This window comes from Lycorma delicatula, chromosome 13 (assembly GCF_047948215.1).
Source record: "Lycorma delicatula isolate Av1 chromosome 13, ASM4794821v1, whole genome shotgun sequence".
NCBI classification, from domain to species: domain Eukaryota; kingdom Metazoa; phylum Arthropoda; class Insecta; order Hemiptera; family Fulgoridae; genus Lycorma; species Lycorma delicatula.
In genome coordinates this window covers 9,372,011-9,384,917 of record NC_134467.1, presented here as the reverse complement: position 1 = coordinate 9,384,917, position 12,907 = coordinate 9,372,011, and the positions used below count along the sequence as shown (strand labels likewise).

General features: G+C 27.8%; 1 protein-coding gene across 1 annotated transcript in view; it reads left to right on the top strand.

Annotated features, from left to right (window-relative positions):
• Positions 1 to 11,703, top strand: part of LOC142333676 (ATP-binding cassette sub-family F member 3) — a 54,420-nt gene extending 42,717 nt beyond the window's left edge. Inside the window, exons 10-14 of the mRNA XM_075381092.1 lie at positions 3,050 to 3,224; positions 6,860 to 7,040; positions 7,934 to 8,154; positions 9,657 to 9,983; positions 11,623 to 11,703. Coding sequence (XP_075237207.1) covers positions 3,050 to 3,224; positions 6,860 to 7,040; positions 7,934 to 8,154; positions 9,657 to 9,815 — 736 coding nt within the window. The 3' untranslated portion in view covers positions 9,816 to 9,983; positions 11,623 to 11,703. The remainder of the gene's footprint in view (positions 1 to 3,049; positions 3,225 to 6,859; positions 7,041 to 7,933; positions 8,155 to 9,656; positions 9,984 to 11,622) is intronic.
• The last annotated feature ends 1,204 nt before the right edge of the window (positions 11,704 to 12,907 follow it).

The following is a 12,907-nucleotide window of genomic DNA, read 5'->3' as shown; positions in this document are numbered from 1 at the left end:
AGAATATTTTTATCACCCCCCATTTCTGAAAAAGTTTTAATTTTAATTAAAATGCTAATTATACATTTAAAACTGAAAAAATCCTTTAAGCTCCTGTATTGTATTTTGTTGGCTCATTTTTTTATCGTTTAACTTTGTTAACATAATTTGTAAGCTATAAATAAACAATACTAGACAAAGAATTAAATCGTATCGTAGTCGCATATTATGACATGTACCCTATGGTTTGACATAAACCAAAGGATCATGTAACCGATTTTGTCATGTAACCAACAAGTGTCTGGAATTTCTAAAAAATCTAAACATACTGTAAAATATCCTTCACTGTAATCTGCAGTGAGGCCTGTACCTCACACTGAAATTATTTCAGTTCCTGAGCCACCTGTGAATGTACGTTTCGAAAGCAGCGATGAAGAATCACGCAGTACTGAAGAATACAACAGCGATTTTGATTTTGAATTATCTTCCAATAAGTCACATCTTATATCACAAGGTGAAATAAATGACTCCAAACATAAGCGAAGGAAAGATTAAAGAAGGAAGATTTGTTGGTCCTCAAATAAGAGAGTCGGTCAAAGATGATGTATTTAACTTGATGTTAAATAATGTAGAAAGTGCAGCTTGGGCTTCATTTAAAGACGTTTGCAAAAATTTTCTTGGCAAACAAAAATCCGACAATTGCCACGATATTGGTAATCAACGTCTTACTTCATACAAAGCTACGGGATGTAATATGTCTTTGAAAATATATTTCCTTCACTCACATCTGGATTTTTTCCTGGACAATCTCAGAGCTGTAAGTGATGAACACTGTAAACATTTCCATCGGGACATTTCGGTGATGGAAAGCCCGTTATAAAGGAAAATGGAATACTAACATGCTAGCTGATTACTGTTGAACATTAATTCAGGATGTGTCTCAGGCTATTTATAAAAAAAAAGCATCAGCGAAATCATTCTAACACAGGTATTATGCAACCATGCAAAATTATAAATTTTACATATTTTAACTATATTTTCCCTTAATCTTATTTGAATTTAAAACTAAGGGTGATAGAAAAATTTTATTTACAGATTCGTAATGTATGTAAAAGAGCAATTAAAGAAAAATAATATCACACTTGGAAAAAAATTAAAAATTTTGTTTTTCTATAATTAATTAATTCCAATTTAAATGGAATGTATAAATAATATATACACATATTTATAATACTTTTTATCTACATGTAATGCTTCCTTTCTGATGAATCTGTTTTTTAACAAGTTGTAACCGAATGTGTTTCATTTTCTTAGTCCTAGGTGTCATTTTCATTCATTTCCTTATTATAGCTTCTCTTTCTAATATCTATAAGCATCTTACCTCCTTCTTTCACTTTCTCTGCATCCTTCCATTTTCCTTTTGTGAATTTTTAGCAGTACATTTTTATTTTAGGTTGTACCTCACTCAAATTGTTTTCCTCTTTTTTATTACCATCATTATTGTGCTTCTCTGCTTCTTTTAATAATTCATTAAACATTTTTTATGTTTTCTCTTCTTTTTTCTGACCATCTGAAACTTTCCACAGAAAATATTTGGCAAACTTATTATTTATTCTATCAATGTCCTTATCGGTATCTACAATCCTTACACCTTAACTGAAAGCTCCTGTCTCCATAGATATTATGCTTCTTTATTTCTTTGTCTAACTTGCATTCCAAATCTCTTAATTTCCCAAAAACTTAAATGTTATCTGTTCTATAACCTTTCTACAGATATAATAGGAGTGTGTTTGTTGCTAACTCTCATTACGTTTGCTTTTTTATTCTGAATTTCTTCCGTGTTCTTACAGTACTCCATTTCTATAAGTTGTCCTTTGATTCAACCAAGTGCTTGATAATCCTTTTTATGTGTCTCTATTCTTTCTCCTCCTACTATAATGCTTCTTTTTTTTAATTTCTCAGTATATATGTTGAAAAATGTCATTGACATCCTTGACGCACGTTTCTTCTATTATGTATTTCTTCTCTTTCATCATTTTCTATTTGAATTATTAACTTCTGCCTCTTTTTAATTTTAATTTCTTATTTAGTTTTACAGTCTGTATAATTTCCTTGTTATATATAATTGTAACTATATTTGATAGAATTATCTACCTAATAGAAAAAACGGAATTGAAGTTGCAATGTCTTTTAAAAATATAGTTAATGAATATTCAACAGCTTTCCACCAGTTTATAGCAATAAGTCAGGTTATTTTTATATAATGCTGTATTATAAAGGTTATGTTTACAATTTTTTTAATTATATCATCAAGGGAAAAACTGAAATATCATTTCTTGTTTTAATGCAAGCAAAAGTTTTATAATTTTTTTTAAATTATAAAATTAGTAATAATGAAAACTAAATGCTGTGTAGCAGTTATTTATTAGCGGTTAATGGCCATACCGTAGATGTCAGTTGAATTTTGTAAAAAAAAAAGAATAATTATCATTCTTTAAATAGTGTAAATAATTTTATTGCTTTCATTAATGAACTTAAGATACCTATTAAAAGGAGTGGCTGAAATGTAATTTTTCTGGAACCAAATGTCACATAAATCATCTGTTGCTGCCATCTTACAGTTTCAGTTCCCTACTATTAACGTTCCAAAACTCATTCGACCACAGCCTCTCATCTTCTGTCAGTCACTATTGTTATGGACTTGAGTAGTCCACTGTGTCAACAGATTTAAAACAACATTCTCAGATTGAAATTTTAACAGCTGCAGGATACTCTTGAAGCTGTTACAATGAATGCTCGTTACATTCATTGTCATATGAAAATCATTTATGGTGATAAAACTGTTGATGAAAGTCCTATGAGCAGTTGGTTAATAGATTTTTCAGCATCAGAAGCCGGTAAAGCAAATATTGAGGATGAACCTCACACTGGTGGCCGATCAGTTTCAGCGACTTTGAGAAGACCAAAAGGGATAAATAGACTGTTTTGAAAAAGTTATGTAGTGTATTAGTAGTATTTATTTATGTGTTTAAATATTATACGAGGTTTTCTTTATATTTTTTTTTTATAGACCAGAATTAAAGGGTGTAGAAAAAGAAGTGGAGGTGGTTTTAAAATTTCCAGATACAGAACCATTATCACCTCCTATATTACAACTAGATGAAGTATGTTTCTCTTATATTCAAGGTCATCCTATATTAACTAATGTAAATTTAGGTGCGACATTAGAATCGAGAATATGTATTGTAAGTATTTGTTTGTTTAAATTGTAATTTCAAAGAATTTCGTTTAATTAATGTAAAATCTTTTCACCGTCAAGCATGTTGTAATAAATTAATTACAAGACCCCTTATACACACACACACACCACAGTCTACCAAATGTAAACCAGACTTTTGTCTTTACAGCTCATATACAAACACGATTGGGCTGGTGTGGAGGATACTGACAGTTGAGATGTTGGGAGTGGATGCTCCAATCACCTGTGTATTCACATCCACATCTCTATGGTCAATAGCATCATGTAATTGCGAAAGATTCCATCATCATCGGTTGCACGATATATCAAGTTTTTCACTATGAAGACATCAGACCCTCAAAATTTTGACTAGACTGCATGCGCAGCTTAAGGATATGATGTCATGTTCCTAAATGTACAACTGGACCAATAAATTTAAGAAAGGGCATTAAGCTATAGAAAGTGAATCAGAATAGGTATTTAAAGACAGATGTGACAGATAACAGTATTTGATTGATCCATGATCTCATTGAACATGATCAGCATCTTCTGATTTATAAAATTGGTGTAAAAGTGAGTATTTATCGTGGCGGTATCCGTTCCATTATTACAAACCATCTGGGTTCTATAAAGTGCGTGAGGGGGGTTCCAAGACTGTCGATTGAAAATCAAAAATAGGCTCAATAATAAATTTCCAAAAGTTATGAATAAATTTTGATGAAAAAGAAATAATTTTTTTCATCAAATACTCCCATCTAGTGAGTTATTGGCCCACGCTACATCTTGTAGTCAAAATCCACAAATATGAAGTGGCATATGAGTGGAGAGACTTAACCAATAAAGGCAGAAATGTGTCAGCTGTAAAGTTATATCAACCGTCTTTTGGCATGGGAAAGGCATGTGGCTTGTTCATTTTCTCCACGAACATCACACTATATACATTACATATTACTGCCCGGCTTCTGGACAAAGTGAACGTTATCTACAGGAACAAAATGCGGAGTCAGCCAGTCAGAAATGTGATTCTTCACAGTAATGTTGGGCCTGTTAGTAATTGGGATAAAGTGGATGAAATTTACTTTAGAGTGACAAAAAAGTGACACAGTTTGTGCGCAATCGACTTATGACACAATCTGAAACTTTTTATGAAGAAGGGATTCACAAGCTCCTCCTATGTTGGGAAAAATATGTAGAACTTCAGGAAGACTACGTAGAAATGCAGTAAGTATGTGTTGAATTTTAATTCAATACTTTTGTACTAATAAATGTTAAAAAAAAGTTTGGTTTACATTTTATTGACACTTGTATATTTATTTGATTGAAATAAACAGTGATTTTGAGCAAATATTTAAAGAATTGGAAGTATCTATCTGTGTGTATTTATTTTTGTCAACATTAATTCTTCACGGTTAGATATATCATGCTGTATATCTTTAGTTTTATGAATCCAGAATTATTTTAAAGGTTCATTCTATTTTCTGAAGTATATATTTTTTTTGATACAGTTTTTTAAAAATAATTACGAATAAATTTTGAACTATACTGATTTGTTGGTTTTGTTTTCTATAGAAAAATCAAATTTATGTAGATTCTGCTACATTGCATAAAATAAATATAAACTGTATAATCTAACCTATTGTTTGTAATGTATATAACTGTTTGTTCATGTAGCATGTGGTATGAAGAGGTTTGTCTTTGATTAGCTGGGTAAAATTTTACAGACAAAAACAGGTTACAAAAAGAATACCATAAAACATCACGCATTTTTGTTGTTTTAAACAAAATGTTGACTTTTCTAAATATCACTTAAATTTTCAGTAGTTAAAAAAATGCTACTATTTATTAATACACATTCCTAGCAGCAGTTCCGTGGGAATAAACTTTATTTAATTTATTTCTATTACTTTTAAAAAGATCGTGAATGATAGAATATTTTTTCTTTCTTTACACAATCTTCAGTAAAGTAGATTTTGGTACTCCAGTATTAAAAGGATAAGTGAATTTCAATTATCTTGAGAGTAGAGTAAAGAAACAAATACAATTTCTTCATGAAGTAATTAAAAATAGTGAAAATATGAAAAATTAATTTTTTTTATAAGTAATTTGTTCAGCTTTTCTTTAAAAAAAATAATTCACATAAATGGATTCATACATTTTAAAATGATGTGTTCACTTCCTGTTCTAACATTTGCATCATCACTGAAATAGCGCCATAAATCAGATTTTGCCTTTAAATTAATCATTTTGTGATAGATTAAGTACAATTTTTGCATTATTTTTTATGATTAAAATTCAATAATTTGTATGCAAAATAAAAAATAATTATATCTTTTTAAATGTTTTAATTATATTATTAGACTTTGACTTTTATTTTCTAAAAATGGACATTCCTTAGTGAATTAATTTTTCCTTTTTAAGTTTTAGGATATTTTATAAAAAAATAAGTACATTCCATCAATTCATTTTCACAAGTCACAAGTAATATTTATTCCTTTCCAGTAAAAGAATATCATAAGTCAAATTTTATTCAAGTAGGTAAAATGTTTAATGAATTAACTTTAACTCTCATGCGATTGAAATAAATAGAATAATTATAATAGGTAAATATTACTGACATAACTTTTTAGGTTTTTGTGTTAAATATATTTTTCAAAAAATCTTTCTAAAACGTATGACTATTACCGGGGAGTACAAAGTTATAATTGTTTTATGTTATTAAACTGTTAGTTTGGCTTTTTTCTTTTCCCCCAAACTTCCTCATTATTTCTCGTTGTTTTTTTCTTTTTTCTTTGCTCTTTTGAGATTTCTTTTAAGTGCTAGTTTTTCATGACATTTACATTTATTTTTCAACCGATTTCCTTAAATGTATCTTTCATATATAAAAATTTTTATTTATCTTTAAACAGAAATCCTAGGTCCTTTTTGATCTGCGTATAAATTTGTTTTTCTCTTTTTTTCCCATTAATATAATTTAAAATTTATTTGTCAGTCTGTTATTGATTATTCTATACAAATGTATATAGATAGAATTTTATCCTTTGTTTCCTCATTGTGTGTTTCAATATTTTCTCTCTTGATATAATTCTTCTGCTGTTCTGGTCGGTATGTTGCATCCATATATTTCGGACCGCTTATGTTTTTGCTAGAGAATGCTTGTAATGTTTCTTAACCAAATATAAGGCTACTAGAAAGATTACCTTTTTATAGTGTCTTAATTTGGTTTTTCTTGATATGGATATTTGATTGCGCAGGTTTCCAATTAAACGATTTGCCGTTTCCATTTTCTGTATTCTAGTTTTCTTCTTTTTCTAGTCCTGATGGGATTATTATTTACAATTATTTGAATTTATTTACTCTTTTGATAGTTTAATTTGAGTGTTGGTCACGCAATCTGTTTTTCATATGAAATTTGTAAACCTACTTTATTTGCATGGTTTTTCTAAGTTTTGGAGTTTTTGTTTTGGATTTTTTTCATCATCATTATGATTATTATCACCATTACTATCACCATCACTGGCATCACCACCACCACATCATCAGTTTTTTTATAAACTGTTATTATTCATTAAAAAAAATTATGCTTTTTAAAGATGTAATTTTAATGCTAAAGAAATTCCTATAATCAGTAAAAAAAATTTTTAGGTTGGTGATAATGGAGCTGGTAAAACAACATTATTAAAAATAATAATGGGAATGTTAACACCAACATCAGGTGTTAGGCATACACATAGAAGTCTTAAATTTGGTTATTTTAGTCAACATCACGTAGATCAATTAGATATGAATGTTTCGTCCGTTGAATTAATACAACAATCATACCCTGGTAAGTTACCGTACTTCTTTTTTTTCAATTCATTATTAATCTTTGGAGAAATCTTAGTTCGTTATTCATTTTTATTTAATTTATTTAAATGTTTTTAGATTGTATTACTATATTTTAGTTAATGAGAGAAAACACCTGAGTTTGAGTATTATAATTTTTGTGTATTAAAAGAAAAAACATATTAGATAAAGGACTTGGGTTCATTTTTTACACAAATGGAAGGGTCATCCAGAAAGTAAAAAATATTTGACCTTGGCACGTGTCTCTGGTGCTTCTGGCCATAGTGGGCATGTCATTGATCTTGCTCCACTACATTCTAAGTGCGAGCTAAACTGTGATGTCAAATAGACTTTGTATTTTTTTTGGGCTTTCATAATGTGTTACAAAATAGAAAATCTTGCCAAATATGAAATGCATCGGTTTTTGAGTGTGAGAATGTTTTGGTACATGAATTGTAGCATTCATTACAAATTAATAAATATAAACAACAAAATGATTAAACGGTTGACTATTGATTGAAATAACAAAGTTATGCGAGCAACATTTGTTTACATGATTTATATAGGTGGCAGTTTCAAAACGTATCTTACTATAAAAACACGTCATGAATTTTATGTTTAAGAACATTTAATATAACAACAAATTCTATTCAAAACGCAAACATATTGTATTTAAGAAAGAAGCAATGTTTTAATTGTTTTTTTGTGGTAATCTAAAAAGGCAATTCTATATAATTATCATTTTAGGAAATATGAAATTATATTTCTAGAAAATGCAACTTTTTTGTTGCCCTCATTAAATTTAAAGATCGGTTTTATCTTTAAAAAAAAGAAGAAAATGATTTTGTGAAACGATTGTGGAAACTACTATTAATAATTTTCTGTATTCTTTAGGTAAGCCAGTTGAAGAATACAGAAGGCAGTTAGGTTCATTTGGTGTATCTGGGGATCTAGCATTACAAACAGTAGCTTCTTTATCTGGTGGTCAAAAATCAAGAGTTGCATTTGCTAGAATGTGTATGGCGACCCCTAATTTCTTAGTGCTTGATGAACCTACCAATCACTTAGATATTGAAACAATTGAAGCTCTTGGTAAAGCAATCAACAAGTACAATGTAAGTATTTTTTTCTTAATTTCTTTGTTGAAACAGGTTTACACATTTATACAGACATATGTGTTGATATAATTGCCAGAGCAAGGTATTTTGTATGTAGTCCTTTTGAGTAAACTTCTGAATAGGAGAAGATACCTTAGAGAAGTCCATTAGAAGGTTGCCATTCTTTAAATCTCTCCAAAACTATTTCAGACATGTTACAAAGTACTTGATGAAATTTTTTTTTATCCGTTTGGTATAATTATTCCAGTTTTTATATTTCTATAGACCTTGTTTTTTTCTGTTTGTTAAACGTTTTTTTGTTTGTTAAAATTTTGTTTGAATTATCTAGAACCTAAAATCCCAATTTTTCAGTCAAAATTTCATAAATCAAAGATCATGAAGCATTAAAGAAAGTTGTGACATGGTGAATCCCCAGTTTTCTTTCATTTTTTCTTCAGATTAAATTAAGCTGTTATCATAAATTGACAGCCGCTATGTTCATCAAAAATGTTTATTCAAACTTCTCAAAATTAATATCACCGCTATATGATTTTAGCATCAGACATAATATTTCAGCATATGTACTGTATGGTAATAGCTTCATTCAGGTACAACATTCTTAATCATTTTAAAATTCTTTTTTTTTGCTTAAATTGAGTGAGTATCCTCCAAATTTTTCATAAAATTTAAAAAACTTTGTTGAATTATTTAGTGGAAAATAATTTTTTAATTTAAATGAATTTTTGACAATGTTTAACTTACTTTATTATATAAAAGCTGTGAATTACCTGTCTGTCACCACAGTTTATGGGGGAAGGAAACCCCATTCAAAATTTTTTAAATGTTTCTGTAAAGGTTTGTACATAATTAATCAATAAGAGCCCTCATTGAGAGCTTTTCAATGATGTATTGTTAGCAGTCTGTAATTTCATCGGTTTCAGAGTTATAGCCAAATTAAATTTTAATTAATGAGATATTTGGATCTTATAAGGGAAAGGCACATCGGTTTGAATCTGACTTCATCTCCTTTTTTTTTTAATTAAAAATATTGATTTATTAATAATTATTAACCTCTGATTGTAAAAAAATTTCTACAGTAAATAATTAAAAAAAGAAAATATGAAAAAATATCAGAAGTTATTAGTGAAATAAAATTTTATGTACTTTTCATTTTAGAAAAAAAATGTTTATATGTAATTTAATAAGCGTTCAAGGAAGTCATATGGTGTCCACATCAGATTTTTTTTTTTAAATGTATCCTCTACAAACTTATCCAAAACAAGAAAAAGTTATGTAAGAAAATCATATTACAATAAAGTCATTCTATTTAGCAGTTTACATCGCATAAAAAATTTACCCAATTGCGATATATAAAAAAATAAAATTATTTTTCTAGATTTCACTACAGTAATCGTACAAGATTGATTTTTCTAGTTGTATAAAATTAGCGTATCAGTAAACATGCTAGCTCTAAATTGTTATTGTTATAAAATAATTAACAATTGCAATTTTTATTTCAGGGTGGTGTTATCCTTGTTTCGCACGATGAACGATTAATCAGAATGGTTTGTAAAGAGTTATGGGTATGCAGCAACGGTAGTGTTGTTAGTATAGAAGGTGGATTTGATGAATATAGAAGAATTGTTGAGAAGGAATTAGCTGATAGTTTAGCCAAATGAGATGTAATATTATTATTCTTATTTTAATTATTGTCATCATCATCTTCATCATCATCGTAACAAAAATCAGTTTATATTTTAAAGAAAAAAATATATGAATAAATATAAACATATATAAAATGAAACCAAATGGCTTCTATTCACAGTATAATAGTGCTTTTTCACAAGGTATGTATGTATTTTATAAATTATTATTTTATAATAGTTATAGAATTACTACGATCAGTTCAGAATAGTGACTGACTGACTTAGGGCAGGCTTCAAGACCAGAGCATAAATTGCTTCAGTTTTGTAAAAAAAAGATAGTTGTGATCTGTTAGGAAAAAATTGAAGGCTCCTGTGATAACTGTTGTAGACTCCTATTTTTCAATCCACCAACTTAAATGATAATCATAAAAAGCAGTGACTTCAATTTTGCAAAGAACATTGTAATAATTGTCCATTTTTTTTTAAGTTGAAGTTGAAAAAAACTTCAACTTCAAGCGGTTAGTACATATTTTTCCTGAACGTGAAGTAAAACTGTTATGCTGTAAATTTGTGTTGATTTTATCACTGTGCTGATCAAGTCCAGATGGAATGCTAATTTGGTCATACAGTAGTGCTTTTTTTTTAGATATTAATGTAATTTTGGTAAAAGATTCTCATTTTATGTAGCTGATTTTTTAAGATTGTTCTTTCAAATTTATCTGAAGAGAAATTTTCTTGTTAAAAAGTAAGTCTCTTCTAATAAAATGTAATGATTTATTTTTGTATTACACTGAAAAATTATGGTGTCAATCACCTATGTATAAAAATTTTTAAGGTAAATTTTCTGTTAAATTGTTATCTTAAGAAGAGTTTAACTGATTATGATAAATTGAATAAATACAAAAGTAGAATCCTGTAAGTTTTCTAAATTTTGTTCACAGTAGATTGTTGAACTTTCTTCAGTAGAATATGGTTTACTTAAAACTCCAAATATTGTTGCTACATTGAAAACTGATGTAAAAGATAAGTAAATATATTAGAAAAAGGATAATCCAGATCTTCCCAGCATTCTCCAGTTTTAAGAAACGTGTTCAAAGTGTTGCAGGAAATTTTGGTCAACCTTAAGGTATTGATTCAGGACATCAAGAAAAAACAAAAATTATTCATGTGGACAAATGTGTTATTTCGCTTAATTTTTTTCTGTTTTTGATTTTGTATTTTTTTTTTTTCAGTAAAGTATACATATGTAAAGATATTTAAGATATAAAGATAAATATCTTCAGATATTTAATGAAATTTGGTGACATTCATCCAACAACATTTCTACAAAATAAATAAGTTTGAAAATTTTTCCTTTAAAATTTCCAAAATGGTGGCTATTAAAATTTTTTTAATAGCTCTGTAAATATTAGTTTTATCAAATTATGTTAATTATGTGTTAAATTATGTTCACATCAGTTGATAAATGGCTGAGGTGTAAGTTAAAAGTGCAAAATAGCTTATGATATAAATTATTTTTAATTCAGTTAGTGAAGAAAGTGAAAACAGGAAATGAAAACAAAATGGCAGATAGAGGGAAAATGAAGTGAGGCTTTTTATGTTTATTTTGATATCCTGAATCTGCCCCCTAAATTTGACCAATATTTCCCAGGACAGCTGCGTACAAACATTGGATATTGTGTGATAATGAACAATAAATATACATAGTAATTGTATATTCTCATTTACATGAAATAAAGTTAAACACATTTGTCAATATTTTTTATCTTTAATGTAAAAAAAGTCAGTTATGTATAATTTAATTAATTTTTTTTTTAATTAATTTTAATTGTTTTTTCAGGTTTGTGAATATTTACATATGTGTGAGAGTGTTTAAAAGTGCCTAACTTAAATGTGAACATATTTGTGTTAATATATATATATATATATATATATATATATATATATATATTAATGAATACATTGTGAAAATATCTGCTTTTATACAGTGAATTTTAATTGTAAATCATATTAAAAAAATTTTTGATTGTTTTTCTCTAAAAGATTGAAAGAATAATGAAAGTTTTAAAATTAAAAAAAGCTTGGATGAAATAAATGATCAATCAATAGTATATATATTTTTTTAAATTTATTTTTATTATTTTTTTATCGGTTTCGTATTATAGTATTATTTTTTTTAAAGCAACTATGTAAGTAGACCAGCAATATAATTTTATTAATGTTTTAATTTCTGTTTGCTAAAAAAAAAAAAAAAATTTGATGTATTATTTGAATATAGAATGAAATTAAGAGATTTATTGTAAATTTGTTATTATATGTTTTTAATAATAAAAGATGAATAACATGAAATAAATTTTTTCTGTTTTTTATTAGACAAAACACATAAACATTCTTTATCAGTACTATTATACATAAGTATTAATCCATAAGTAAGAGGTGCATCTGCAACAGATTTTGTATTTTTAAAAGTCTAACTTGGAAAGTGATAAAAAAATATCAAAAATTTTAATTGTTAACAAAAAGATTTTACTTTTTCTTCTAGATTGATACTGTCCCCGTCAGCGTAGTTGTGATACATTTATGTCAGTATTTCCTCCAATCGTCAAAAAATTTGTTGAAAGCATTTTTTACACCCTCATCGGTGTATTCTTTATTTCATCTTTTGCCACAACTTGTTCTTTTTCATCCTTGGAAACAAGAAAAAGTCACAGGATGGCATATTTGGTATTATTTTTGGCTAAATAATCACAAATTAATGAAGTGGGAGCTGAAGTTTCAGCTTATGAAATTATATGCAAAATCCAAAAATGATTGCTTACATATGCAGTTTTCTTTACATTGTGTTTTAAGATGGTGTAAAACCGCTAATACTGTTTGTTGACTTTGTCACTTTGTGGTAAGAATTAATAAAGAATGAGACGCTATTATAATTGAAAAAACAGTATGGAGAATTTTAACATTTAATTGAACTCATCGTGCTTTTTTCAGTCTTAGTTCGTATAGAATCTTTGTCCGGGATGATTGGACTTTGCTTTCAATATTATAACCGTACGCATTCGAGTTATCAGCAATGTCAGCATTTGAGTTCTGCTACGTTGTTTTTGTTAAAATTTCAACAAACAGTT